At 48.8% G+C, this 27,664-nt stretch overlaps 1 protein-coding gene across 1 annotated transcript in view; it reads left to right on the forward strand.

Moving 5' to 3' along the window:
* Positions 1 to 18,861: 18,861 nt before the first annotated feature.
* The window catches only part of LOC119956271 (WW domain-binding protein 2-like), a 103,837-nt gene continuing 95,034 nt past the window's right edge, over positions 18,862 to 27,664 (forward strand). Inside the window, exon 1 of the mRNA XM_038783339.1 lies at positions 18,862 to 19,013. Within this exon, the coding sequence (XP_038639267.1) occupies positions 18,955 to 19,013 (59 nt within the window). The 5' untranslated portion in view covers positions 18,862 to 18,954. The remainder of the gene's footprint in view (positions 19,014 to 27,664) is intronic.

The raw sequence follows: 27,664 nt of genomic DNA on the forward strand, positions 1-27,664 counted from the left end.
GCACACCTGACTGACTGTCCACTGCGCCTGTAGTTCCTGTAGAGCGCCACCAGCCATATGGGTGCCCCCCCCCCCCCCCAACTTGGAGGCCACCCTGCTGGCAGGGTATCACACCCCACAGTGGACCCCACAGGAGCAGCACAGTAGCCTTGTGGATAGCACAATTGCTTCACAGCTCCAGGGTCCCAGGTTCGATTCCGGCTTGGGTCACTGTCTGTGTGGAGTCTGTACAGCCTCCCCGTGTGTACGTGGGTTTCCTCCGGGTGCTCCGGTTTCCTCCCAAAGTCCAAAGATGTGCGGGTTAGGTGGATTGGCCATGCTAAATTGCCCGTAGTGTCCAAAATTGCCCTTAGTGTTGGGTGGGGTTACTGGGTTATGGGGATCGGGTGGAGGTGTTGACCTTGGGTAGGGTGCTCTTTCCAAGAGCTGGTGCAGACTCGATGGGCTGAATGGCCTCCTTCTGCACTGTAAATTCTATGAAAGGAGGGCGCAGGACAGGCACGCTCATGGATAGCGGCAGCTACAGGTATCCCTGTTGGCAGGGTTAGAGGTGCCTCAGTGCCAGGCATGAAGGGGCCAGGGGTGTGGTGCAGACGGCAAAGTGTCGGGGGGAATGGCTGGGGGTGGGGACGGGAATGGGGGAGCCGTGCGGCGACAGGGGCTGCAGTACAGGCCAGTGCCCCCATGTGGCCCATTGGACCTGGGTGGGCGTGGGAGTACTCACCATGCTAACATTCTGCCCTTTACTCCCTGCAGAGAATGGATATTGGTATCGAACCAGGAGTTGTTGGCATCTGCCTGGCCGGCACTGCCCTGGCGGAGGTACTGAGGTTGCACGAGCTGGAGCTGCTCGGGGAGAACCCTGCAGAACAGAGGCCTGCTCCAGAGGAACAGGAGCTAGCTGGTGAAGATGGAGAGCCAGCCGCCCAACAGGCCGAGGAGGAGGTGGACTAGATGTCGCATCAGGTCTCATGTGTATCGAGAGCGCCTGTCGTTCGAGCACCTGCCGGACCAAGTGTGTCAGCGGCGACTGCGGCTGAGCGGGGAGACCGTGAGATGTGCGTGCTGGATCATAGCGCGCCTGGAGCTGCGGGGGAATGGGGGAGACACCCGCATCCGCTGTCAAGGTGACGGTCGCCCTGAACCTTTTCACAATGGGGTCCTTCCAGGCCCTGAGAGGGGACGTGTCTGGGATCTCCCAGACCTCGGTGCACAGGTGCACCACGCCGATACGGAGGCCCTGAATGCCCAGGCGGCACAGTATAACCACCTGGAGATGGACCGAGCCCACCAGGATGCCCGGGCAGCGGGATTCACTGCCATCGTCGGGATGCCCCAGGTCCAGGGAGTGATCAATGGGCCACATGTCCCCCTACGAGCATCGCCGCATGAGGGGATGCCCTTCACAAACTGAAAGAGCTTCCACTAGCTCAACATACAGTTGGTGTGCGACCACCAGCTGCTCATATTGCTCGTCTGTGCCCGATGCTCGGGCAACGCGCTCGATGCCTTCATCCTGGCACACTGAATGGTGCCTGACACCTTCGAGGTGCACCCCTGGCTGGGGGGTTGGCTCTTGGGCGATATGTCCACTGCAGACATGACCGATGCCACCTACCCGGAGACCACAGACTATCACGGAGACCCGCGACAACGATGCCCAAGCTGCGACCAGGGGCGTGATCGAGCAGTGCTTCGGCATCCTGAAGATGCGGCTCAGGTGCCTGGACCACTCTGGAGGGGGCCCTCCAGTTTGGCGCTTCGTGGCAGCCACAACGTGGCGCAGCAGAGGGGCAACGTGCTGGAGGGGAGTGAACCTTGTTCAATGAGGGCCAGGATGGGCAGGACATGGAGCCTGGGCAGTCACAGGAGGATGCACAACGTGTGCACTGGGGCCGCCACACATGGGCAAATCTAATCACCTCCAGGTGCACCGTCTGGGGGGCCTGGCCACAGGCAGCTCGAATGTCCCCCCCCCCCCACCCACCCACACACACACACCTGCACCCCCACCCGTGCTTCCCACATGCTTATCTACAGGGTGCTCGTCCTAGGCTGAGAGTGTCAGCAGTTCCGGTCCATGGGATGGAGGATGACAACCTGCTCCGCGATGAGCTCTGATGCTCCACATTGTTTGACGACGTTTGATTCCTGCCCTCGGTAACACTTTCCTCTGACCTCCAGGGTGGTCCCTGTAGGCGTTCTGGCCATTCCATCTCACAGTCCCATCGAACCCCTGAGGTGGGGAGGGGGTCCTGGGGAGGGATTGGGCATTTGGGCGGTGTGCGGTGATGGGTCACTCACTGGGTGGGCCCTACCGCATAGCAACCCCACATATCTGGCCCCTTCCCTGCCACCTCCAAGAGCAGCCGCGGGGGTCCATGTCCACCTTTCAATGTCTGCGGGCCAAACAGCGACCTCAGCACCATCTCTCACACCCTTCAGACAGAGGATTGAGACATCGGTGAACAGCTGTTTATGGTAAGGTATACATGTATAGCCTCCTATTAGCCGTAACTGGGAGAAATGTAACTCTTTGTGTGTTGGTAAGTATTGTGATTGGGAAGCAAAATTTTTATTCCTTTCACTTATTCATTATTTGATATTATATTTCTAGTCAGTTAAGGTAAAGTGTAAAAATGGCAGGAGATCCCAGACCCGTGTTATGCTCCTCGTGCTCAATGTGGGAGTTCAGGGACGCGGCCGATGTCCCTGACTCCTTCATGTGCGGGAATTGTGTCCAGCTGCAGCGCCTGTTAGACCGCATGACGGCTCTGGAGCTGCGGATGGACTCACTTTGGAGCATCCGCGATGCTGAGGAGGTCGTGGATAGCACGTTCAGTGAGTTGGTCACACCGCAGATTAGGATTGGTGAGGGAGACAGGGCATGGGTGATCAAAAGACAGAGAAAGAGCAGGAAGGCAGTGCAGGTGTCCCCTGCGGTCATTTCCCTCCGAAACAGGTATACCGTTTTGGATACTGTTGGGGGAGATGACTCACCAGAGGAAGGCAGTAGTAGCCAGGCTCATGGCACAGTGGCTGGCTCTGCTGCACAAAAGGGCGGGAAAAAGACTGGCAGGGCTATAGTCATAGGGGATTCAATTGTAAGGGGAGTAGACAGGCGTTTCTGTGGTCAAAAACGAGACTCCCGAATGGTATGTTGCCTCCCGGGTGCTCGGGTCAGGGATGTCTCCGATCGGCTGCAGGACATACTGAAGGGGGAGGGTGAACAGCCAGTTGTCGTGGTGCATATAGGCACCAACGATATAGGTAAAAAAAGGGGATGAGGTCCTACAATCAGAATTTAGGGAGTTAGGAAATAAGTTAAAAAGTAGGACCTCAAAGGTAGTAATCTCAGGATTGCTACCAGTGCCACGGGACAGTCAGAGTAGAAATTCAAGAATAGTTAGAATGAATACGTGGCTTGAGAGATGGTGCAGGAGGGAGGGGGTCAGATTTTTGGGACATTGGAACCGGTTCTGGGGGCGGTGGGACCATTACAAACCGGATGGTCTACACCTGGGCAGGACTGGAACCAATGTCCTAGGGGGTGCTTTTGCTAACACTGTTGGGGAGGTTTCAAACTAATGTGGCAGGGGGATGGGAACCAGATTAAGAAGTTAGAGGTCAGTAAAGAGGCAGCAACTAAAGCCAGTAAGGTGCTAGATAATAAACTCATGTGACTCAGGGGAAGAGTAGACAGGGAAGAGACGATGAACACAAAGGGACAGTTGGTCTGAGGTGCATTTGTTTTAATGCGAGAAGTGTAGCAGGTAAGGCAGATGAACTTAGGACTTGGATCAGTACCTGGGAATATGATGTTATTGGTATTACTGAGACTTGGTTGAGGGAAGGGCAGGACTGGCAACTGAATATCCCAGGGTATAGATGCTTCAGGAGGGATAGAGAGGGAGGTAGAAGGGGTGGCGGAGTTGCATTGCTCGTCAGAGATGATATCACAGCTGTGATTAAGGAGGGCACGATGGAGGATTCGAGCACAGGCAATATGGGTGGAGCTGAGAAATAGGAAGGGTGCAGTAACATTGTTGGGACTTTACTACAGGCCTCCCAAAAGCGAGCATGAAGTAGAGGTACAAATATGCAGACAGATTATAGAAAAATATAGGAGCAATAGGGTGGTTGTGATGGGAGATTTTAACTTCCCCAACATTGAATGGGATTTGTGTAGTGTTGGAGGCGTAGATGGAGCAGAGTTTGTAAGGAGCATCCAGGTGAGTTTTTTAGAGCAGTATGTAAATAGTCCAACTAGGGAAGGGGCCATACTGGACCTGGTATTGGGGAATGATCCCGGCCAGGTGGTTGATGTTTCAGTCGGTGATTACTTTGGGAATAGCGATCACAATTCCGTAAGTTTTAGAATACTCATGGACAAGGACAAGAGGGGTCCGAAAGGAAGAGTGCTAAATTGGGGAAAGGCAGAGTATAACAAAATTCGGCAGGAGCTAGGGAATGTGGATTGGGAGCAGCTGTTTAAGGGTAAATCCACATTTGAAATGTGGGAGTCTTTTAAGGAAAGGTTAATTAGAGTGCAGGACAGACATGTTCCTGTGAAAATGAAAGATAGAAATGGCAAGATTAGGGAACCATGGATGACGGGTGAAATTGTCAGACTAGCTAAGATAAAAAAGGAAGCATACATAGGATCGAGGCAACTCAAAACTGATGAAGCTTTGGAGGAATATCGGGAAAGTAGGACGAATCTCAGGCGCGCAATAAAGAGGGCTAAAAGGGGTCATGAAATATCTTTGGCTAACAGGGTTAAGGAAAATCCCAAAGCCTTTTATTCGTATGTAAGGAGCAAGAGGGTAACTAGAGAAAGGATTGGCCCAATCAAAGACAAAAGAGGGAATTTATGCGTGGACTCAGAGGAAATGGGTGAGATTCTTAATGAGTACTTTGCATCGGTATTCACAAAGGAGAAGTTCTCCAGTCCTCCGGGACCTCACCCCTGCTCAAGGATGCTGCAAAAATATCTGTTAAGGCCCCAGCTATTTCATCCCTCGCTTCCCTCAGTAACCTGGGATAGATCCCATAGGGACAAGGCGGATGTTGAGGCTAGGGATGGATGTTTAAATACTCTAGGTCAAGTTGTCATACGGAAGGGGGAAGTTTTGGGTATTCTAAAAGACATTAAGGTGGACAAGTCCCCAGGACCGGATGGGATCTATCCCAGGTTACTGAGGGAAGCGAGGGATGAAATAGCTGGGGCCTTAACAGATATCTTTGCAGCATCCTTGAGCAGGGGTGAGGTCCCGGAGGACTGGAGAATTGCTAATGTTGTCCCTTTGTTTAAGAAGGGTAGCAGGGATAATCCAGGGAATTATAAACCTGTGAGCTTGACGTCAGTGGTAGGCAAACTGTTGGAGAAGATACTGAGGGATAGGATCTATTCACATCTGGAAGAAAATAGACTTATCAGTGATTGGCAGCATGGTTTTGTGCAGGGAAGGTCATGTCTTACAAACCTAATAGAATTCTTTGAGGAAGTGACAAAGTTAATTGATGAGGGAAGGGCTGCAGATGTCATATACATGGACTTTAGTAAGGCGTTTGATAAGGTTTCCCATGGCAGGTTGATGGAAAAAGTGAAGTCATATGGGGTTCAGGGTGTACTAGCTAGATGGATAAAGAACTGGCTGGGCAACAGGAGACAGAGAGTAGTGGTGGAAGGGAGTGTCTCAAAATGGAGAAGGGTGGCTAGTGGTGTTCCACAGGGATCCGTGCTCGGACCACTGCTGTTTGTGATCTACATAAATGACCTGGAGGAAGGTATAGGTGGTCTGATTAGCAAGTTTGCAGATGATACTAAGATTGGTGGAGTTGCAGATAGCGAGGAGGACTGTCAGAGAATACAACAAAATATAGATAGATTGGAGAGTTGGGCAGAGAAATGGCAGATGGAGTTCAATCCAGGCAAATGTGAGGTGATGCATTTTGGAAGATCCGATTCAAGAGCGGACTATATGGTCAATGGAAGGGTTTTGGGGAAAATTGATGTACAGAGAGATCTGGGAGTTCAGGTCCATTGTACCCTGAAGGTGGCAACACAGGTGGATAGAGTGGTCAAGAAGGCATACAGCATGCTTGCCTTCATCGGAAGGGGTATTGAGTACAAGAATCGGCAGGTGTTACAGTTGTATAGGACTTTGGTACGGCCACATTTGGAATACTGCGTGCAGTTCTGGTCGCCACATTACCAGAAGGATGTGGATGCTTTGGAGAGGGTGCAGAGGAGGTTCACCAGGATGTTACCTGGTATGGAGGGTGCTAGCTATGAAGAAAGGTTCAGTAGATTAGGATTGTTTTCGTTGGAAAGACAAAGGTTGAGGGGGGACCTGATTGAGGTCTACAAAATTATGAGAGGTATGTACAGGGTGGATAGCAACAAGCTTTTCCCAAGAGTGGGGGTGTCAGTTACAAGGGGTCACGATTTCAAGGTGAGAGGGGGAAAGTTTAAGGGAGATGTGCGTGGAAAGTTTTTTACGCAGAGGGTGGTGGGTGCCTGGAACGCTTTACCAGCGGAGGCGGTAGAGGCGGGCATGATAGCATCATTTAAGATGCATCTGGACAGGTATATGAACGGGCGGGAACAGAGGGAAGTAGACCTTAGAAAATAGGAGACAGGTTTAGATAAAGGATCTGGATCGGCGCAGGCTGGGATGGCCGAAGGGCCTGTTCCTGTGCTGTAATTTTCTTTGTTCTTTGTATGACATCAGACCCCGGGGACTTGTCTGCCTTCAATCCCAATAGTTGAAACAAACTCTGACACAGGCACCAGCTTTACACGTCCCAGACCCAGAATCTCCCTTTGCATTAGAGTTAGCAGCAACTATCTTGACATTCTGTGTCGCTCTGTTGTAGGAAAGATATGGCTGACTCATGTCTGTTGCCTAACTTTCATGGCAATCAACTCTGGTAGAACGAGGTTTCACTGTATGTAATTCCACCTTTTTGGAATATTTTAGGCTGTCCAGTAATTAAATGATATCATTGGTTTGAATGGCCTTACGATGCTGACAGAGCATACTTCTATCCAACCTCTACTGGATGGACGTATAACAGATGGAAACTTCAGCCAAATCCATATTGCCCCATGAACTTTATTGTTCCAGAGTTGAGGGGCTGTTTAGCTCACAGGGCTAATCGCTGGCTTTGAAAGCAGACCAAGGCAAGCCAGCAGCACGGTTCGATTCCCGTAACAGCCTCCCCGAACAGGCGCCGGAATGTGGCGACTAGGGGCTTTTCACAGTAACTTCATTTGAAGCCGACTCGTGACAATAAGCGATTTTCATTTCAGATAGCTCAGTTAAACACTCCTTACAAAGCCGCTGTTAGCTAACAACACTATTTACACACGAGTGTGTTCCTTCAGCGGCAAATGTGGCCAAGGGCCCATTTGTACCAAAATTAAAGGAGGGAGGGAGAGAGGTCAATGGAACTTAAAATGTTGATGGATGGATCTTGTATGGTGGAAGACAATACTCGAAAACCAGGTTGCGGAATTTCTGAAGACCACACAGGTAAATCAGCGACAGAATTAGAATCATAGAATTTCACAGCACAGAAGGAGGCCATTCGGCCCATTGTGTCTGCACCGGCTCCTGAAAGAGCTGCCCAGCTAGTCCCATTCCCCAGCTCTATCTCTGTAGGCCACTAAATTTCCTCTGAATCAGCTTAAAACTGCCCTCAACCATAAATGCAGAATTAGCAGTCATGGCTGATGCACTTCGTTACTCAGAGGAATTTGCACCACGAGACTCAAACATTTTTTAAACAGCAACTTAACAGATTTACGGCCAATTATGGATGGGCTGCCTGAGCATTCCCGTCTGCAGGTAGCAAAACACCCCCCTCTGCTCCATTGTTAAAATTGACTCGAGATCGTGTCTGCCTCAGTCTTCACCCCACAACCAAAAGATATGCAGGGTGGGTGGATTGGCCACTTTAAATCGCCCCTTAATTGGAAAAAAACAAAATACACAAAAAAACAATTGGGTATATTGGGGAGGGGGTGGCTTAGTGGTATTGCCACTGGACTCGTGACCCAGAATAATGCTCTGGGGTCCCAGGTTCAAATCCCATGTAACTGTCTAACTGCTTTTTAAAGGACAAAATCATACCCGCCTCTACCACTGCCTCTGACAGCTCGTTCCAGACACGTTACATGAAATTTGATCCAATAAAATATCTGGAATGAAAAGTCTAATGAAACCATCTGGTTCGCTAATGTCCGTCAGGGAAGGAAATCTGCCGTCCTTACCCGGTCTGGCCTTCATGTGACTCCAGACCCACAGCGACTTGGTGGACCCTGAAGTGCCCCCTTCAGGGCAATTAGGGATGGGCGATAAATGCTGGCAAAGTCTGTGACGCCCACGTCCTATGAACGAATAAATAAAATATTAAATTTTTTAAAAATTGATTCCAGGAAAAGCTAAAGGCCACCAGTACGAGATCATCAAAGTTAAAGCGCACGGCAAAGATTGCCTGATGGGAAGGAAGTAGAATGGCAGGTGTATTGACAAAGGTGGAGAGAAGGAGGCTGAGGGGCGACCTGATAGAAGTTTATAAAATGATGAGGGTATAGATCGGGTGAACAGTTGGAGGCTTTTTCCCAGGGTGGAAATGACAATTACAAGGGGGCACAAGTTGAAGGTGAGGAGGGACAGGTTCAGTGGAGATGTGCGGGGGACGTTTATTACACAGAGGGTGGTGGTGGCCTGGAATGCAGTGGCAAGTGAGGTGTTTGAGGCAGGTACGTTAGCGACCTTTAAGACTTATCTGGATAGACACATGAACAGACTTGGTATAGAATGATTCAGGCGATTGGTCCGGATAGGACACGTGATCGGTACAGGCTGGGAGGGCCGAAGGGCCTGTTCCTGTACTGTACTGCTCTTTGTTCTAATAAATCAAACTCTGAAAAACATGATTAGGGAAACATTGCAGCAAAACAGTTACGCCTGGAATGCCCTTTGCACTGCCGATTGTTAGAACTGCAGCCACCCTCGCTCCACAGGATACACCACACAGGCGCTAATGAGCAGACCAGGCGCTTCAAGAGAGGTGTTGAAACTTTGATTGGTTAAGACCTGACTCAAGCAGAAATACAGTCTGTTTCACATGAAAAAACAATTCCGTATTTCTTGGAAAATGTTCAGGCAGCACAAATGACAGCCGCATTTGGAATAAAGCTCGATGACACGGTTAACACTGTGGAATTTGAAGTCAGCCAAAGAGTTATGATTGAAATTGATCAGCCTGGGATATTCTTGTCACCAAGGTGCACGGGACTATTCCGCATCGTTTTTTTTAGAGCACCCAATTATTTTGTTCCCAATTAGGGATCAATTTAGCGTGGCCAATCCACCTCACCTGCACATCTTTGGGTTGTGGGGGTGAGTCCCACGCAAACATGGGGAGAATGTGCAAACTCCACACGGACAGTGACCCAGAGCCAGGATCGAACCTGGGACCTCGGCGCCATGAGGCAGTAGTGCTAACTACTGCGCCACCATGCCACCTGACTATTCCCTATCAAAGCAGAAGAGATTTACGAGGCTGATACCAGGACTTGATGGTCTGAGTTATAGGGAGAGGGTGGATAGGCTGGGACTTTTTTCCCTGGAGCGTAGGAGGCTTAGGGGTGATCTTATAGAGGTCCATAAAATAATGAGGAGCATCAATAAGGGAGATAGTCAACAGCTTTTATCAAAGGTACAGGAGTCTAGAACTAGAGGGCGTAGGTTTAAGGTGGGAGGGAAGAGATATAAAAGAGACCAGAGGGGAAATTTCTTCACACAGAGGGTGGTCAGCATCTGGAACGAGCTGCCAGAGACAGTGGTAGAGGAGGGTGTGATTGTGTCCTTTAAAAAGCAGTTTGACAGTTACCTGGACAGGGTGGGTATAGAGGGATATGGGACAAACGCGGTCAAGTGGAACTACATAGAACATAGAACATTACAGCGCAGTACGGGCCCTTCGGCCCTCGATGTTGCGCCAACCTGTGAAACCATCTGAAGCCTATCTGACCTACACTATTCCATTTACATCCATATGTCTATCCAGTGACCACTTAAATGCCCTTAAAGTTGGCGAGTCTACTACTGTTGCAGGCAGGGCGTTCCACACCCCTACTACTCTCTGAGTAAAGAAACTGCCTCTGACATCTGTCCTATATCTACCACCCCTCAATTTAAAGCTATGTCCCCTCGTGTTGGTCATCACCATCCGAGGAAAAAGACTCTCACTGTCCACCCTATCTAACCCTCTGACTATCTTATATGTCTCTATTAAGTCACCTCTCAGCCTTCTCCTCTCTAACAAAAACAACCTCAAGTCCCTGAGCCTTTCCTCGTAAGACCTTCCCTCCATACCAGGCAACATCCTAGTAAATCTCCTCTGAACCCTTTCCAAAGCTTCCACATCCTTCCTATAATATGGTGACCAGAACTGCACGCAGTACTCCAGGTGCGGCCGCACCAGAGTTTTGTACAGCTGCAGCATGACCTTGTGGCTCCGAAACTCAATCCCCCTACTGATAAAGGCTAGCACACCGTATGCCTTCTTAACAGCCCTATTAACCTAGGTGGCAACTTTCGGGGATTTATGTACCTGGATGCCGAGATCTCTCTGTTCCTCTACACTACTAAGAATCTTGCCATTAGCCCAGTACTCTGCATTCCTGTTACTCCTTCCAAAGTGAACATCCTCACACTTTTCTGCATTAAACTCCATCTGCCACCTCTCAGCCCAGCTCTGCAGCTTATCTATGTCCCTCTGTAACCTATAACATCCTTCAGCACTATCCACCGACCTTCGTGTCATCTGCAAATTTACTAACCCATCCTTCTACACCCTCTTCCAGGTCATTTATAGCTTTAGATGTTTACAGCACAGCCCAGCTTGTCCATGCCGCCCAGTTTCTATGACACCACCCTAAACGGCACCCCCTCCAATCTCCTTTCTTGCCCTTTGGCATTAATCAGAAACACCTCACTCTTTCCCATGTTAAATTTATATCCCATAAACAGAGCGAATTCGCCCAAAATCTCCATTATACCCCAATCTGTCCACCAGGTCCGAGATATGCAATTACAGGTCGCCCATATACAACAAGACCCTATGCTCGGTCCCCCCCAATCTCTCGACGCCCTAACCGCTATTGCCAGCGGCTCTATCGCCTCGTCCCACAATGCCTTTGGTGTTCCGCAGCTCCACCCATACAGACTCCACATCGTTCAGGCTAATGTCCTTCCTCACTATTGCGATAATCCCCTCTTTAACCAGCAACGCTACCCCACCTCCCTTTCCATCCCTTCAATCTTTCCTGAATATTGAATACCCCTGCATGTTGAGTTCCCATCCTTTGCCATCCTGGAGCCAGGTCTCCGTGAACCCAATGACATCATATCCCGTTAATGACTGTCAACGCAGTTAATTCATCAGCCTTATTACAAATGTTCCTCGCATTGAGACACAGAGCCTTCAGGCTTTATTTTACATTTATGGCCCTTTCAGAATTATGATGTAATTTGACCCTTTTAGGTTTTTGTCTTTGGTTTCTCTGCCTTCCACTTTTCTCTTTTGTTTCTGTCTCCTCTTTACTGCCCTCTGACTTCCTGCATTGGTTCCCATCCTCCTGCCACATTAGTTTAAACCCTCCCCAACAGTGCTAGCAAACACTCCCTCCAGGACATCGGTTCCAATCCTGCCCAGGTGCAGACCGTCCGGTTTGTACTGGTCCCACCTCCCCCAGAACCGGTTCCAATGCCCCAGGAATTTGAATCCTTCCCTCTTGCACCATCCCTCATGACACGCATTCATCCTATCTATCCTGACATTCCTATTCTGACTAGCTCGTGGCACTGGTTGCAATCCTCAGATTACTACCTTTGAGGTCCTGCTTTTTAGTTGAACTCCTAACTCCCTGGCCAGAATTCTCCAAAATCGCGGCAAAGTGTTTGGACATGAACTGCTTCAGTATCTGAGGAGCCACGAATCGTGCTGAACATTGTGTAGTCATCCACAAACATCCCCACTTCTGACCTTATGATTAAAGGGAGGTCATTGATGAAGCAGCTGGAGATGGTTGGGGCCGAGGACACGACCCTGAGGAACTCCTGCAGTGATGTCCTGGAGCTGAGATGATTGACCTCCAACCACCACAACCATCTTCCTTTGTGCCGGGTATGACTCCAGCCAGCGGAGAGTTTTCCCCTGATTCCCATTGACTCCAATTTAGCTCGGGCTCCTTGATGCCACACTCGGTCAAGCGCTGCCTTAATGTCAAAGGGCAGTCACTCTCCCCTCACCTCTGGCATTCAGCTCTTTTCTCTCTGTTTGAGCACAGTAAGAAGTCTTACACCAGGTTAAAGTCCAACGGGTTTGTTTCAAACAGTAGCTTTTGGAGCACTGCTCCTTCCTCAGGTGAATCAGCAGTGCTCCGAAAGCTAGTGATTAAAACAAACCTGTTGGACTTTAACCTGGTGTTGTAAGACTTCTTACTGTCCTCACCCCAGTCCACCGCCAGCATCTCCACATCATGTCCATGTTTGAGCCAAGGCTGTAATGAGGTCAGGAGCCGAGTGACCCTGGCGGAACCCAATCTGAGTGTCAGTGAGCAGGTTATGGCGGAGTAATAATTGCTGACGATGGAGAGTAGACTGATAGGGCGGTAATTGGCTGGGTTGGATTTGTCCTGGGTTGGATTTGTCTTCTGTACAGGACACACCTGGGCAATTTTCCACATTGCCGGGTAGATGCCAGTGTTGTGGCTGCACTGGAACAGCTTGGTTAGGGCTGGGCAAGTTCTGGAGCACAAGTCTTCAGTACTATTGCCGGGATATTATCAGGGCCAATAGCCTTTGCAGTATCCAATGCCTTCAGCGGTTTCTTGATATCACATCGCATCAGCTGAAGACTGACATCTGTGATGCTGGGGACCTCCGGAGGAGACCGAGATGGATCATCCACTCGGCACTTCTGGCTGAAGATTGTTGAAAATGCCTCAGCCTTGTCTTTTGCACAGATGTGCTGGGCTCCATCATTGAGGATTTTATTGAAACATCTGAGATTCTGAAGGTGCTGAACAAGGGTAGGTGCTGAGAGGATATTTCTTCACCGAGGAGAATCGAAAACTCAATTTTATTTAAATTTAAGACAGAGATAGGACGAATATCTGGAGAAAAGCACTGGAAGACAGAGGTTTGAAGATCGGTAGATCAATGACCCAATTGATGGGCTGTTTAGTTTGAGCCGGGGTGGAAAGAGGATCAGAGTGAAGGAGTGAAGATTCTAGCTGAAGACTTGGAGAGACTGAGTACTTTCAAGTACCTGGGGTCAGTGGTGGCAGAAGATAGAAGTACAGAAATCAAAATGAAGCAATGGATTAGCCGTGGTTATAGCAATTGGAGGAAGTGCAATAGAGGGTGCAATCCATCGACCACGCTGCACCCGAAAGGCAGCTTCCCGCAGCACGGTGTGGCTGATAGAAGCTAGGATCCTGGGATCTACCCAGCTCGCAATGCATCGCGAGTCCTACCGCTATCTCACAAGACATGATGTAAATCCTGCCTCTTGTGGGCGGGATCACCTTTTAGCTATTTGTGCCTATTAGAACGAGATAACGAGCCTCACTCTGATGTGCAGGTTCCCGAGGTGTGGGCTCAATCTCCCTCACCTCGGAGGCCTCGGGAGAGTGCTGTTCAGCACTGGTCTGCACAAACCGGGTCCAGACGGAAAGGCACTCGTGGGGGTCTCCCAGGGGGTTGGAGGCTTTCAAGTGCATGTTCTTTGGGCAGGGTGGTACCCTGGCTTTGCTGCTGCCACCTGGCACTGCCCAGGTGACACTGGCAAGAGTACGGCCAGGTTGCCAAACTGGCATTTTACCTGCTGCCAATCTGGGTGGGGGGGTGCCCTGCGCTGGTGTTGTGGGGTCCAGGGGGATTGGTGATCCTTCCATAGTGCGTTGGGGCTTGGGGGTGCGTTGGGGTCATACTGGGGGCCTCGGAGACCTGTCGCTATTCTGAGGTGTTCCAGCGAGAGGATCCCCTCCTTCGGTGTAGAAAATGAGGCTCTGTGCAGCCTCGGCAGCTCGTTGCCCGCTAAGGCCCCTCATCAAACGGTGGCATTGTGCAGCCATGTGTTTCTTGGTGCTACGAGCGGCAAGAAACACGCGGCTAAATGCACCCGCTGTGGAACTTTGTTCCCATTTTGTTGAATCACGCACAGAATGTGATGTGAAAGAAAAGTATTGCTGAAATTGGAAGGGAGAATCTAAAAATCAGCTGTGAGACTGAACTTGTGCAAAAACTTGTGGCAGCATCAGGAAGCGAAACAACGAGAGGATAGTAATGACCCGGGGCTGGGATGGATGCGTGGAGCAATGAGAAAGGATGAAATCAGGAACCAGCACATCAGAGGATCAATGAAAATTGTGGGATCATCAAAGAAATCTACCCAGAAGACATGGTATCATCCCCTGCTGCAGAGAGGGAAAATGTGGTGAGGGGGGTGATGGAGTTGGAAACGCAAGGAAGGCGATGGAAGCCTCAGACCAGGTGGAAAGATTTGTGGCAAGAGACTTAAAGGCAGAGGGACAGTAAGACAATTGGAATTTATGCATGGAACCAGAGGAAATGGGCGAGGTTCTAAATGAGTACTTTGCGTCAGTATTCACTAAAGAGTAGGACTTAGTGGATGATGAGTCTGGGGAAGGATGTGTAGATAGTCTGGGTCACATTGAGATCAAGGAGGAGGAGGTGTTGGGCGGCGTCTTGAAAAACATTAAGGTAGATAAATCCCCAGGGCCAGATGGGATCTACCCCAGAATACTGAGGGAGGCAAGGGAGGATGTCGCTGGGGCCTTGACAGAAATCTTTGTATCCTCACTAGCCACAGGTGATGTCCCGGAGGACTGGAGAACAGCCAACGTTGTTCCTTTGTTTAAGAAGGGTCGCAAGGATAATCCAGGGAACTACAGGCCGGTGAGCCTTACGTCAGTGGTAAGGAAATTATTGTAGAGGATTCTTCGAGACAAGATTTACTCCCATTTGGAAGCAAGTAAACGAATTAGCAAGAGGCAGCATGGTTTTGTGATGGGGAGGTTGTGTCTCACTAACTTGATTCAGTTTTTCGATGAAGTGTTGAAGATGTTTGATGAGGTTAGGGCGGTGGACGTTGTCTATATGGACTTCAGTAAGGCCTTTGACAAGGTCCCTCATGGTAGACTTGTATCAAAGGTGAAATCGCACGGGATCAGAGGTGAGGTGGCAAGATGGAGACAGAACTGGCTAGGTCATAGAAGACAGTGGGTAGCAATGGAAGGGTGCTTGTCTGATTGGAGGGCTGTGACGATTTTGTTAAATTATAAATTTAGAGTACCCAATTCATTTTTTCGAATTAAGGGGCAATTTAGCGTGGCCAGCCTGCTGCACATCTTTGGGTTGTGGGGTCGAAACACACGCAAACACGGGGAGAATGTGCAAACTCCACATGGACAGTGACCCAGAGTCAGGATCAAACCTGGGACCTCGGTGCTGTAACGCAGTAGTGCTAACCACTTTGCCACCGTGCCGCCCCTGGAGGGCTGTGACTAATGGTGTTCCGCAGGGATCAGTGCTGGGACCTTTGCTATTTGTCATATATATAAACAATTTGGAGGAAAATATAACTGGTCTGATGAGTGAGTTTGCAGACGACACAAAGGTTGGTGAAATTGCGGATGGCGATGAGGACTGTCAGAGGATACAGCATGATATGATCAGTTGGAGTCTTGGGCGGAGAGATGACAGATAGAGTTCAATCAGGACCAATGTGAGGTAATGCATTTTGGAAGGTCTAATATAGGTGGGAAATGGCAGAACCCTTAAGACAGGCAGAGGGATCTGGATGTACAGGTCCACAGGTCACTGAAAGTGGTAACGTAGATGGTGAAGTTAGTTAAGAAGGCATACGGTGGGCAGCACGGTGGCACAGTGGTTAGCATTGCTGCCTATGGCGCTGAGGACCCGGGTTGGAATCCCGGCCCTGGGTCACTGTCCGTGTGGAGTTTGCACATTCTCCCCGTGTCTGCGTGAGTTTCACCCCCACAACCCAAAGATGTGCAGGATAGGTAGATTGGCTCCTCTAAATTGCCCCTTAATTCGAAAAAATGAATTGGGTACTCTAAATTTTTTTTTTAAAAGAAGGCAATGAAGGCATGCTTGCCTTCATTGACCGGGGCATTGAGTATAAAAATTGGCAAGTCATGTTGCAGCTGCATAGAACCTTAGTTAGGCCACACTTGGAGTATAGTGTTCAATTCTGGTCGCCACACTACCAGATTGGAGAGGGTACAGAAGAGGTTTACCAGGATGTTGTCTGGTATGGAGGGCATTAGCTATGAGGAGAGGTTGGATAAACTCGTTTTGTTCTCACTGGAACGACGGAGGTTGAGGGGTGACCTGATAGAAGTTTACAAAATTATGAGGGGCATAGACAGAGTGGATAGTCAGAGGCTTTTTCCCAGGGTAGAGGGGTCAATTACTAGGGGGCATAGGTTTAAGGTGCGAGGGGAAGGTGTTGCTCGTTCTGGGTGAGTGTGCTTTACACTCAATTGGCTGTTTTATTCCTTAGCTCTAGAGTCGCCAGGTATCTTTATGATACCGCCACGAGGTTCAAGTTCAAGTTCAGATCAATGACTCAATACACCAGTTAGTAAGTTCAAAACAAGACGCGTTTATTATTAGTTATTTACTACTCATGCATATAATACTAAGACTAAACTATTCCTACCACTACTAGGCCAATACTTATCTTCGATAAGGGAACTGCTGGATCAGGTCCTGGATCTGCCGGCTCTGTCCTGGATCCGCAGGCTTCCAGTTAGTGTGGACTAAAGGGGTCAGGAGTGTCTATTCTCGTAGTGGGCATTGTATGACACTTACTTGTCGGTGTAGCAATTGGCCAGGCCTCTCCTTCTCGCGTTCAAGTTCTTAGAGAGCTGCTGCAAAGGTGTTCTGCTGGGAGGGCCGGCTAAGAGAGAGAGCTGGACTTGGGATCTGTCCTTTATAGGTCACAGGGGCTTCGCGCCCATCTGGGCAGACATTATACCTGCTTGCAATCAATTGGACCTCATACCAATCGATTGGTTTGAATTCCCCAATACTGGGGCTGTTTCCCGATCGCTGGGCGGTTCTTGGGGCTCTTTGTAACTTATTGTTTCAGGCTCCCGTTGGCGCCGGGAAGTCTGACCTTCTATAGAATGTCCCAATTGTAGCTAATTGTTGTATCCATTGTTCCCGGGGATCGCTTCATTAATATGCAAACTTGTTAGTTTCAGTGCTGTCTGGTTTCTTTGCAGACAGAATACGCAGAGTGATTCTGCAGCCTGCTTGTCTTTCTGGCATTGTCCAATTTTCCCTGCATGCATTTCAATTCTCCATTTTATGTCGGGCAGTGGTCAACTTCGGTGGCTACAAAGGTTTAGAGGAGATGTGCGAGGGTAGTTTTTTCCAGAGGGTAGTGGGTGCCTGGAACTCACTGCTGGAGGAGGTGGTGGAAGCAGATACAATAGTGACGTTTAAGGGGCGTCTTGACAAATACATGAATGGGATGGGAATAGAGGGGTACGGAACTAGGAAGTGTGGAGGTTTTTATGTTAGACGGGCAGCATGGTTGGCGCAGGCTAGGAGGGCCGAAGGGCCTGTTCCTATGCTGTACTTTTCTTTGTTCTTTGAATGGGTGACTGACAAGGAGGAGATGTGGAAGGTTCACCAACCGGCAGTGAGGCTACGCCATGTGAAATGGGAGAAGCTAAAAGATGAGAAAGAATTTCTTCTTTAAAAAAACGGGTTAAAGGGATATGGAGAACAGGCAGGGATGTTGAATTGAGACCAGGAAGAGATTGGCCATGATCTGATTGAATGGCGGAGCAGGCTCAAAGGGCTGAATTGCCAACTTCTGTTCCTCATTCCTATATTCCCCAGAGGGTCAGTTGTCGGTACATTCTCTCCACAGTCAAGGCTGGGGTCATTCATCAGATTGATTTTTGATCTCCGAGGGTGTGAGAGTTTCTGGGCAGTAGGTGGGAAAGTGGAGTTAAGGCCACAATCAGATGGGGCAGGAGATGGTGGGTTGTTGGTTTGATGGGCGGTCCAATGGGCTGAATGGCGATTCGATGGGCTGAATGGGCGGTCCGATGGGCTGAATGGCGGCTCGATGGTTGAATGGTGGTCCAATGGGCTGAATGGCGATTCGATGGGCTGAATGGGCGGTCTGATGGGCTGAATGGCGGCTCGATGGTTGAATGGTGGTCCAATGGGCTGAATGGCGATTCGATGGGCTGAATGGGCGGTCCAATGGGCTGGATGGGCTGAATGGGCGGTCCAATGGGCTGAATGGGCGGTCCAATGGGCTGAATGGCGATTCGATGGACTGAATGGGCGGTCCGATGGGCTGAATGACAATGTCCACGTGACAGGCAGCTTGTTCCGACGCACGTGACAGCGAGAGTCATCGGTTACCAGGGAGACGCCCCGCCCCAACCGTTGGCCCCACCCCAACCGCTATCCTCCCCACCCCCACGCGCGCTCTCTAAACGCGGTGAGGTCAGCGTGTCGGCCCCGCCTCCCTTGCCACGCCCCGCGCGCTCTAAACGAGGTGAGGTCAGCGCATTGGCCCCGCCCTGCGCTCTAAACGCGGTGAGGTCAGCGCGCCGGCCCCGCCGCCGCATCCCTAGCCCCGCCCCAAACGCAGTTATGTCAGCGCGCCGGCCCCGCCTCTCTGGCCCCGCTCCGCGCGCTCTAAACGCGGTGAGGTCAGCGCGCCGCCTCCGCTTCCCTGGCCCCGTCCTAAACGCGGTGAGGTCAGCGCGCCGGCCCCGCCCCCGCCCCGCGCGCTCTAAACGCGGTGGTCAGCGCGCTGGCCCCGCCCCGCATCCCTGGAGACGGAAAGATGGCGCTGAACCTGAGCCATTCGCAGAACGGTGGCATCATCATCACGAACGGCGAGAGGTCAGGATCAACTCTCCCCCTCACACCCCGGTCTGCGGCGAGGACCGGGGCTCTGCGGCCTGCTGTTACCACACCCTGGGCGGCGCCTGTTAGAAATCTGCGTTTAACCGGAGAATGTTGTCGCCGCGGTGCGGGGGGGTGGGCCTGAGGCCGGGCGGGTTCAGGCCGCCGCCGCGTTGCCGGGGGGGTGGGTGGGTCAGTTTGCACTGTTTTCCCGGGAGGGGGAAGCTTCTGTTCTTGGCGTCGGGAGGCCGTCAATCAGCCAGCGAACCGCCCCTCTCTGCGGCTGATTGGCCGCTGGCAGACCGGTCCGCGGTGTGATTGGTGGAGGAGCCTGTCACTCAGACACATGCGCCGTCCCCGTTGGGGCTGGATGTAAACATCACGGGACTGTGACGTCAGAGCGGGCTTGTGACATCAGGGCAGGAGGGCGGTGATGTCACCGCGGGTTAGGCAACGTCACCGTGGGCCTGTGACGTCTTGGTGAGAGGGTGGTGACATCACTGTGGGCCTGTGGCTTCACAGCGATAGGGCAGTGATGTCACCAGTCCAGAAGACATAGAAGCAGAATTCAGCCATTCAGCCCATTGAGTCTGCTCTGCCATTTAATCATGGCTGATATTTTTCTCATCACCATTATCCTGCCTTCTCATAACTCCTGATCCCCTCATTGATCAAGAACCTATCCACTATTATTTATCCCGCATTCTGTTCAAATGCTGACATTTTCTGTCTTGGATGTCACATTTTAGAATTCTTTTTGCTGTTGTCCGTCGGTGGGGTTGTGGCTAGACCTCTCAGTTCTCTGCTTTCACTTAGTACTATTCTCATCCATACAGCTTCGGTTATTGTCTAGGTTTCTGAGGCTGGCAGCCATTTCCTTGTTCCAATCCTGAGTTTTCTTGTTGTCTGGCTATCAGCCCTTCTTCTAGTTTAGACATTGTATCTGCCGCCTTCTGTTACCATTTGGCCTAAAGAGACAAACTACCTACTTATTCCAGCGTGTCACCATCTACTTCAATCTTCACCTCCAGTTTCTTCTAATGTGTTCCTCCTGACCAACATTGTCTTGTCTTTTTTAGTGTCTGCACAAAATGCCAGAAATGTGGAAAAAAAGACAATGGTTTTTTTTAGCACTGTCTGGCTTGTGGCTTGGAGATAAACTGTCCTCCTGGATAGAGACTGACTGTAGTTGTAGTAAGTAGGTAGTGCTTGGTGAGCAATAATCCACTAATGTTTGTCTTATTGTTCATGAGCTGATGTTACATGTATTTTCTTAAGTTATAAATGACTGTTTTACTGGAAGGGGAGCGAGGCTGTGGGGCAACAAATGGAATGTGGTGTATTGGAGCTACCTTGTAAAACAAACAGTTTGTGGTTGCTACTGCAGCTGATGTTTTAGTGTTGTATTACTGAATAGTGTGCATATCCCAGTTTTCAGCTGAAACTAAATTAGGAAGGATAGGAAGTTGTTGAGGTAGAAACAGGAAGGTAGAAAGAAATGACGGCAGATGGAATTTAATATGAAGTGGATGGTCATCTATTTTGCACGTGGGGAAAGTCAATCAGAATACTTTCTCATAATTAGAAGCCAGGGCTCCAGGAGGAGTAAATAAATCACTTAAACCCAAGTTCAAAGCTGCAAAAAAGTAATTCATATAGGTTAATGGAATGTTGACCTTTATCTGAAGGGGATTTGAATAGGAAGTGATGCTTTGTTTAATGGAATTTTGTGGTCATGCCCATCTTGGGAGTACTGTGTTCAGTTTTGGGCAGCACACTTCTGGGAATATATTACTGTTCCAATTCACCAGAATGATAACGAGGGCCGAAAGATAAAATTTTCAGGATTGATTCTGTAAACCTGCCTTATGTTCATAAGGAATTTGGAGAAGTAGGCAATTCAGCCTTTCAAGCCTGCTTCACCATTCAATCAGATCATGGTTGATCTCTTCCTGGTCTCAAATCCACCTCCCCACCTGTCCCCCATATGCCTTTAACATGTTTGTAATCAGAAATATATCCATCTCTTTGAAACCACTTAATGACTCCGACCCAACTCACTTTCGGGCAGCGAGTTCCACAAATTCACCACCCTTTGTGCAAAGTAGTTCTTCCTCATCTTAAGTTCTAAATCTGCGGCCTCTCAACTGATATAGAACAGTACAGCACAGTAAAGGCCCATCGGCCCACGATGTTGTACCATTCATCCTAATCTAAGATCAACGTAACTTACACCCCTTCAATTTACTGCTGTCCATGTGCCTGTCCAAGAGTCACTTAAATGTCCCTAATGACTCTGACTCCACCACCTCTGCTGGCAGTGCATTCCACACACCCACCATTCTCTGTGTAAAGAACCTACCTCTGACATCTCTCCAATATCTTCCTCCAGTCACCTTAAAATTATGTCCCCTCATGACAGCCATTTCCGCCCTGGGGAAAAGTCCCTGGCTATCCACTCTATCCATACCTCTCATCACCTTGTACTCCTCTATCAAATCACCTCTCTGCCTTCTTCACTCCAGTGAGAAAAGCCCTAGCTCCCTCAACCTTTTTTCATAAGACATGCCCTCCAGTCCAGGCAGCATCCTGGTAGATCTCTGTACCCTCTCCAAAGCATCCACATCCTTCCTATAATGAGGAATATAATCTAATAATATAATATGTAATCCGTGACCCCTCATTCTAGATTTCTCCACAAGGGGGAATATTTGGTCTATGTTTTCTTTATCAATCCATTTTAGTATTTTATTTACCTCGATCAGATCCCCTCTCATCCTTCTAAACTCCAGTGAGTATAAGCCCCAACTGTTTAATCTCTCCTCATATGTCATCCCCAGAATCAATCTAGTGAACCTCCTTTGAACTGCCTCCATTGCCACCACATCCTTCCTCAAAAGAAGGAGACCAAAATTGGACACAGTACTCCAGATGTGCTCACCCTATATTATTGCAACAACACTTCTCTACTTCTATACTCCAACCCTTTTGCAATAAACGTTGCCGACTTCCTATGATTTATTTGATGTTTGAGGAGTGATCCAATTAAGGTCTTTTAAAATGATAAAGATGGGCGGATGGTGGCACAGTGGTTAGCACTGCTGCCTCAGGACACCAACTACCTGGGTTCAATCCCGGCCCCGGGTCACTGTCCATGTGGAGTTTACACGTTCTCCCCGTGCCTGCGTGGGTCTCACCCCCACAACCCAAAACAGGATAGGTGGATTGGCCACGCTAAATTGCCCCTTAATTAGAAAAAAAAATTGGGTACTCTAAACTTATTTATTAAAAAAATAAAATGATAAAGGAATTTGACAGGTTTGATGTAGTTAAATTGTTTCCTCTGAAGGAATTGGCACCAGGCTATTGAAGAGCGAAGCATTTTTCCCACACAAAGGAAAGTGGAAACCTGCAACGTACTACTTCAGAAAGCTGTGGGTGCTGGAGCTGCCAAGAGTCAGATCCAACAGATATTTGCTGGGGCAAAGATTGGGAATTGGAGCTGAGGTACAGAGACACCGAGATCAATAGGCTTGAGGGGCTGAATGATTTGTGTTCCCATGATGGAGGTAGTCGACCTCCGTGATTTGAGGACCTCTAACCATTCACCTGCTTCCCCAGGGATATTGCTGGAGTTTAATGAGCGAATATACTCTTAGTTTCCCCCTCTTTGCAACAAATCTACCTCACAACTTATTTTATAAATCGTGATAAATGGAGCTCAGTGGATAAGAGGATAGCTTTGGTCAGTTTTCTACTGTTATATGAGTAAAGTACACAATCTTTGTGGAAAGACCAGGTGGACCTTGGTGTATTATGATTGATTACAGCTATCAGAGCAGAATGTCAGTTGGAAGCCTCCTATGTTAAGTACACGTGACTTGCCCTGTAGTGAGTATCAGATTTATCAGAGCAATGCTAAGGAAAACAGACGTGCTGATCATGTTTATAAGAGGTGCACAGCAACATTTATTGTCCATCCCCAGTCACCCTAGAAAAAGTGGTGGTGAGTTGCCAGACTTGAACCATTAGAGTCCTTGAGTTGTTACGAAGGAAGTTCCCGTATTTTGACCCATTGAAGGATCAGTGATATATTTCCAAGTTAGGGTGGTGTGCGATTTGGAGGGGAACTGCTGCCTACGGCGCTGAGGACCTGGGTTTGAATTTTGTGTGCAGTTTGCACATTCTCGGCGTGTCTGCATGGGTCCCCACAACCCAAAGGTGTGCAGGGTTGGTGAATTGGACACGCTAAATTGCCCTTTAATTGGAAAAAAATAATTGTAGAATAATTTTTAAAAATCTTGCAGGTGGTGATATTCCCTTGCATTTGCTGGCTTGCCTTTTAAGTGGTAGAGGTTGTGGGTTTGGACGGTGCTGTTGAAGAAGAATTTGCGAGTTGCTGCATTGCATCTTATAGATGCCACTGCGTGATGTTGGTGGAAGGAGTAGATGTTTAAAGTGGTGGATGGGGTACCAATCAAGCAGGCTGCTTTATGCTGGATAGGGATCTGCACTTTTTCAGCCATTGGGGAGTATTCTATCACTCCAGGCTTGTGCCTTTTAGATGGTTGACGTTGGGCAGTCAGGAGTTTAATTGCTGACCTGTTCTTGTAGTCACAGCATTTCTACAGCTAATCAAGTTAAGTTTCCAGTCAATGGTAACCCTCAGCATCTTAACAGTGAAGGATTGAGCAATGGTAATGCCATTGAATATCATGGGGAGATGGTTAGACTCTTGTGTTGGAGATGGGTGGCACGGTAGCACAGTGGTTAGCACTGTTGCTTCACAGCACCATGGTCCCAAGTTCGATTCCCCTTTGAGTCACTGTCTGTGTGGACTCTGCACGTTCTCCCCGTGTCTGCGTGGGTTTCCTCCGGACGCTCCAGTTTCCTCCCACAAGTCCCGAATGACGTGCTGTTAGGTAATTTGGACATTCTGAATTTTCCCTCTGAATCCGAACAGGCACTGGAATGTGGCGACTAGGGGCTTTTCACAGTGCAATGCTTTTCATTGCAGTGTTAATGTAAGTGACAATAATAAAGATTATTATTATTGTATGGCACTTAAGCAGCAACTGACATTTGTGCCCCTTATCAGTCCAAACCTGAAAGCTGTCCAAGTCTTGCTGGATGTGGACAAGGACTGCTTCAGTATATGAAAAGATTTGAATAGTCATCAGAGAGTCATCATAGAATTTACAGTGCAGAGGAGGCCATTTGGCCCATCGAGTCTACACCGGCTCTTGGAAAGAGCACCCTACCCAAGGTCAACACCTCCCCCTATCCCAATAACCCCACCCAACACTAAGGGCAATTGTGGACACTAAGGGCAATTTATCATGGCCAATCCACCTAACCTGCACATCTTTGGACTGTGGGAGGAAACCCACGCACACACGGGGAGGATGTGCAGACTCCGCACAGACAGTGACCCAAGCCGGAATCGATCCTGGGACCCTGGAGCTGTGAAGCGATTGTGCTATCCACAATGCTACCGTGCTGAGCAACAAACGTCCCCACGTCTGACCTTGTGAAGGAGGGAAGTTTGATGAAGCAGCTGAAATGTTTGGACTTGGGACACTACCTTGATGGACTTTATCCCTCTGTGATCTGGACACTGACCTTACTAGAGATGCATACCCTGAGGATTTACATTGATCCCTGCTTACAGTAATCTGCTTACTGTTTCTAATGTGGTCTGGCGCAATGCTATTCAATCAGTGGATATTAAAGACCAGTGGCCTCCCGACAGGACAATTTATTACAATTAACTAGGATATTAGTTGCAAAAATACAACAAATCTATTTTAAGTATTCCATACAAACATTTCAAACAAAGTCTCTTTACTTTCAAAGATGAGGGTCAGGTTAATGACATGGCACGTTCAGATGAGTTAGTCATTTTGGAAAGCATTCTGTAATGATGTGCTGCGGGGAGGCATTGGCGCAGTGGCATTGTAACTGAACTAGTAATCCAGACACCCGGGGTAATGGTCTGGGGACCCGGACTCTAATCCCACCACGTCAGATGGTGAAATTTGAATTACCATGAAGCCGTTTTTTGTTGCTAAAACTCATTTGGTTCAATAATGCCGTTAAAGGAAGATGATCTGCTGTCGCGTGGCGTGACTCCAGATCTGAAGCAATGTGATTGACTCTTAAATGCCCCCAGAACTGTGGAATAAATGACAAATCAGTCCGTTCAAGAGCTATTAAGGGAGTATAGTGTTCACTTCTGGTCGCCAGACTTACCAGAAGGATGTGGCGGCTTTAGAGAGGGTGCAGAAGAGATTTACCAGGATGTTGCTTGGTATGGAGCTATGAGGAGAGTTTGAATCAACTTGGTTTGTTCTCACTGGAACGAAGGGCGACCTGATGGAAGTCTACAAAATTATGAGGGGCATAGACAGAGTGGATAGTCAGAGACTTTTCCCCCGGGTAGAGGGGTCAATTACTAGGGGGCCATAGGTTGAAGGTGCGAGGAGCAAGGTTTAGAGGAGATGTACGAGGTAAGTTTTTATTGCACAGAGGATAGTGGGTGCCTGGAACTCGCTGCCGGAGGAGGTGGTGGAAGCAGGCACGATAGTGACATTTAAGGGGCATCTTGACAAATACATGAATAGGATGGGAATAGAGGAATACGGACCCAGGAAGTGTAGAAGATTTTAGTTTAGATGGGCAGCACGGTGGGTGCAGGCTTGGAGGGCCGAAGGGCCTTTCCTGTGCTGTATTTTGTTCTTATTAGGGATGGGCAACAAATGCTAGCCCAAACAAAATTCAGGAGGGACAAGGCTGGAGGCAGCGGTTCCCGTTTCCCAATTGTGAAAGAACAGGTTCAAGTACCGGCCTTCCCGAACAGGCGCCGGAATGTGACGACTAGGGACTTTTCACAGTAACTTCATTGAAGCCTCCTTGTGACAATCATTATTATTATTATTATTATTATTATTATTATCATTATTAAATGGTGCCCATGGAACATAGGGATGGGTGTGTCCCCTCAAGCTTGTTCCTCCATTTTATCCATCTGCATATAACTCCTGTGTTTGGCCCACATTTAATACCTTTTGGTTAACAAGTTTTTAGGTGGCAATTTAACAGGAGACAAGCATTGCTTGTTATTGTCAGTGAGAGTTCCAAGGTTCTATCACTCTTTGTATGTAGAAAGGGCTTTCTAATTTCAGTGTCTGGCTATACCCCCTCCCTTCCCCCCAGGTGCTCCACTCTCCAATGGAAATAGTTTTATCTGTCCCCCCCTAGAATATTAACTTGAGGGCAGCACGGTAGCATTGTGGATAGCACAATTGCTTCACAGCTCCAGGGTCCCAAGTTCGATTCCCGGTTTGGGTCATTGTCTGTGCGGAGTCTGCACATTCTCCACGTGTGTGCATGGGTTTCCTCCGGGTGCTCCGGTTTCCTCCCACAGTCCAAAGATGTGAAGGTTAGGTGGATTGGCCATGCTAAATTGCCCCTTAGTGTCCAAAATTGCCCTTAGTGTTGGTTACTGGGTTACGGGGATAGGGTGGGGGGGTATACCTTGGGTAGTGTGCTCTTTCTAAGAGCTGGTGCACACTCGATGGGCCGAATGGCCTCCTTCTGCACTGTAAATTCTATGAAATCACCCCATAACTTATAAATTACCGGGAATTCAGCCTTGGTGTGAGATTGTGTAAGGTTATTATTATTTTAATCACTCCTTATAATTTAACCTTGGAACCCAGATATTATTCTGGGCGATCTACACAGCACTCTCTCCAAGGCCAAATAAATATTTCCTTTTTTAAAAAAAATCAATTTAGAGTACCCATTTCTCTTTTTTCCCCCAATTTAAGGGGCAATTTAGCGTGGCCAATCCAACTTGCCTTGGACATCTTTTTGGGTTGTGGAGGTGAGACCCATTGAGACACTTGGGAGAATGCGCAAACTCCTCATGGACAGTGACCCTGGGTCGGGATCAAACCCGGATCCTTGGCACTGTGGGGCATCAGTGCTCGCCACTACACCACCCTCAATATATCTTTCCTAAGGTGTGGAGCCAAAAACTGTTCACGATAAATCCAGGTGCACTGTGAACAGGGCTTTGCAGAGCTGAAGCACGATCTCTCTACCCGTACTGATTCCAGCCTCCTGCATATAATGGCCAGCAATCAATTTTGATTATTTTGTGTTCATCCCTGTATTTTAATGGAACCCCAAGTCTCTGGGCTTCCGCTGTTTCTAGCTTGCCATCATTGTGTCCTATTCTATACTTTTTAGGTCCCATCTCAGTGACCTTACATTTGCTGACATTAGATATCGATTTGCAAGTTAGCCATTCACTTAATCCAAATGCCTCAGTAAATTTATGCTTTAATCTACACGGTTTACAATCTCGCCTACCTTCGTCATTGGCAAAATTGGATGTGTTGTCTTCTGTCCCATTGTCTAAATCTTCATAAAGACGGTGAATAATAATAATCTTTATTAGTGTCACAAGTAGGCTTATTAACATTCTGGATTTTGGAATATCTGGTACTTTACAGTCACAGAGAGGAGTCCCTCTGGTATTTGCCACAAGGTGCACCTCCCAATGGGCTGTCACCAAAGGGACTATTGGTTGATACCATGTCGGGCTGGAGACAGGCGGCTAGATCAGTTTAGTTTGAGGG

Source organism: Scyliorhinus canicula, chromosome 23 (assembly GCF_902713615.1).
Source record: "Scyliorhinus canicula chromosome 23, sScyCan1.1, whole genome shotgun sequence".
NCBI lineage: Eukaryota > Metazoa > Chordata > Chondrichthyes > Carcharhiniformes > Scyliorhinidae > Scyliorhinus > Scyliorhinus canicula.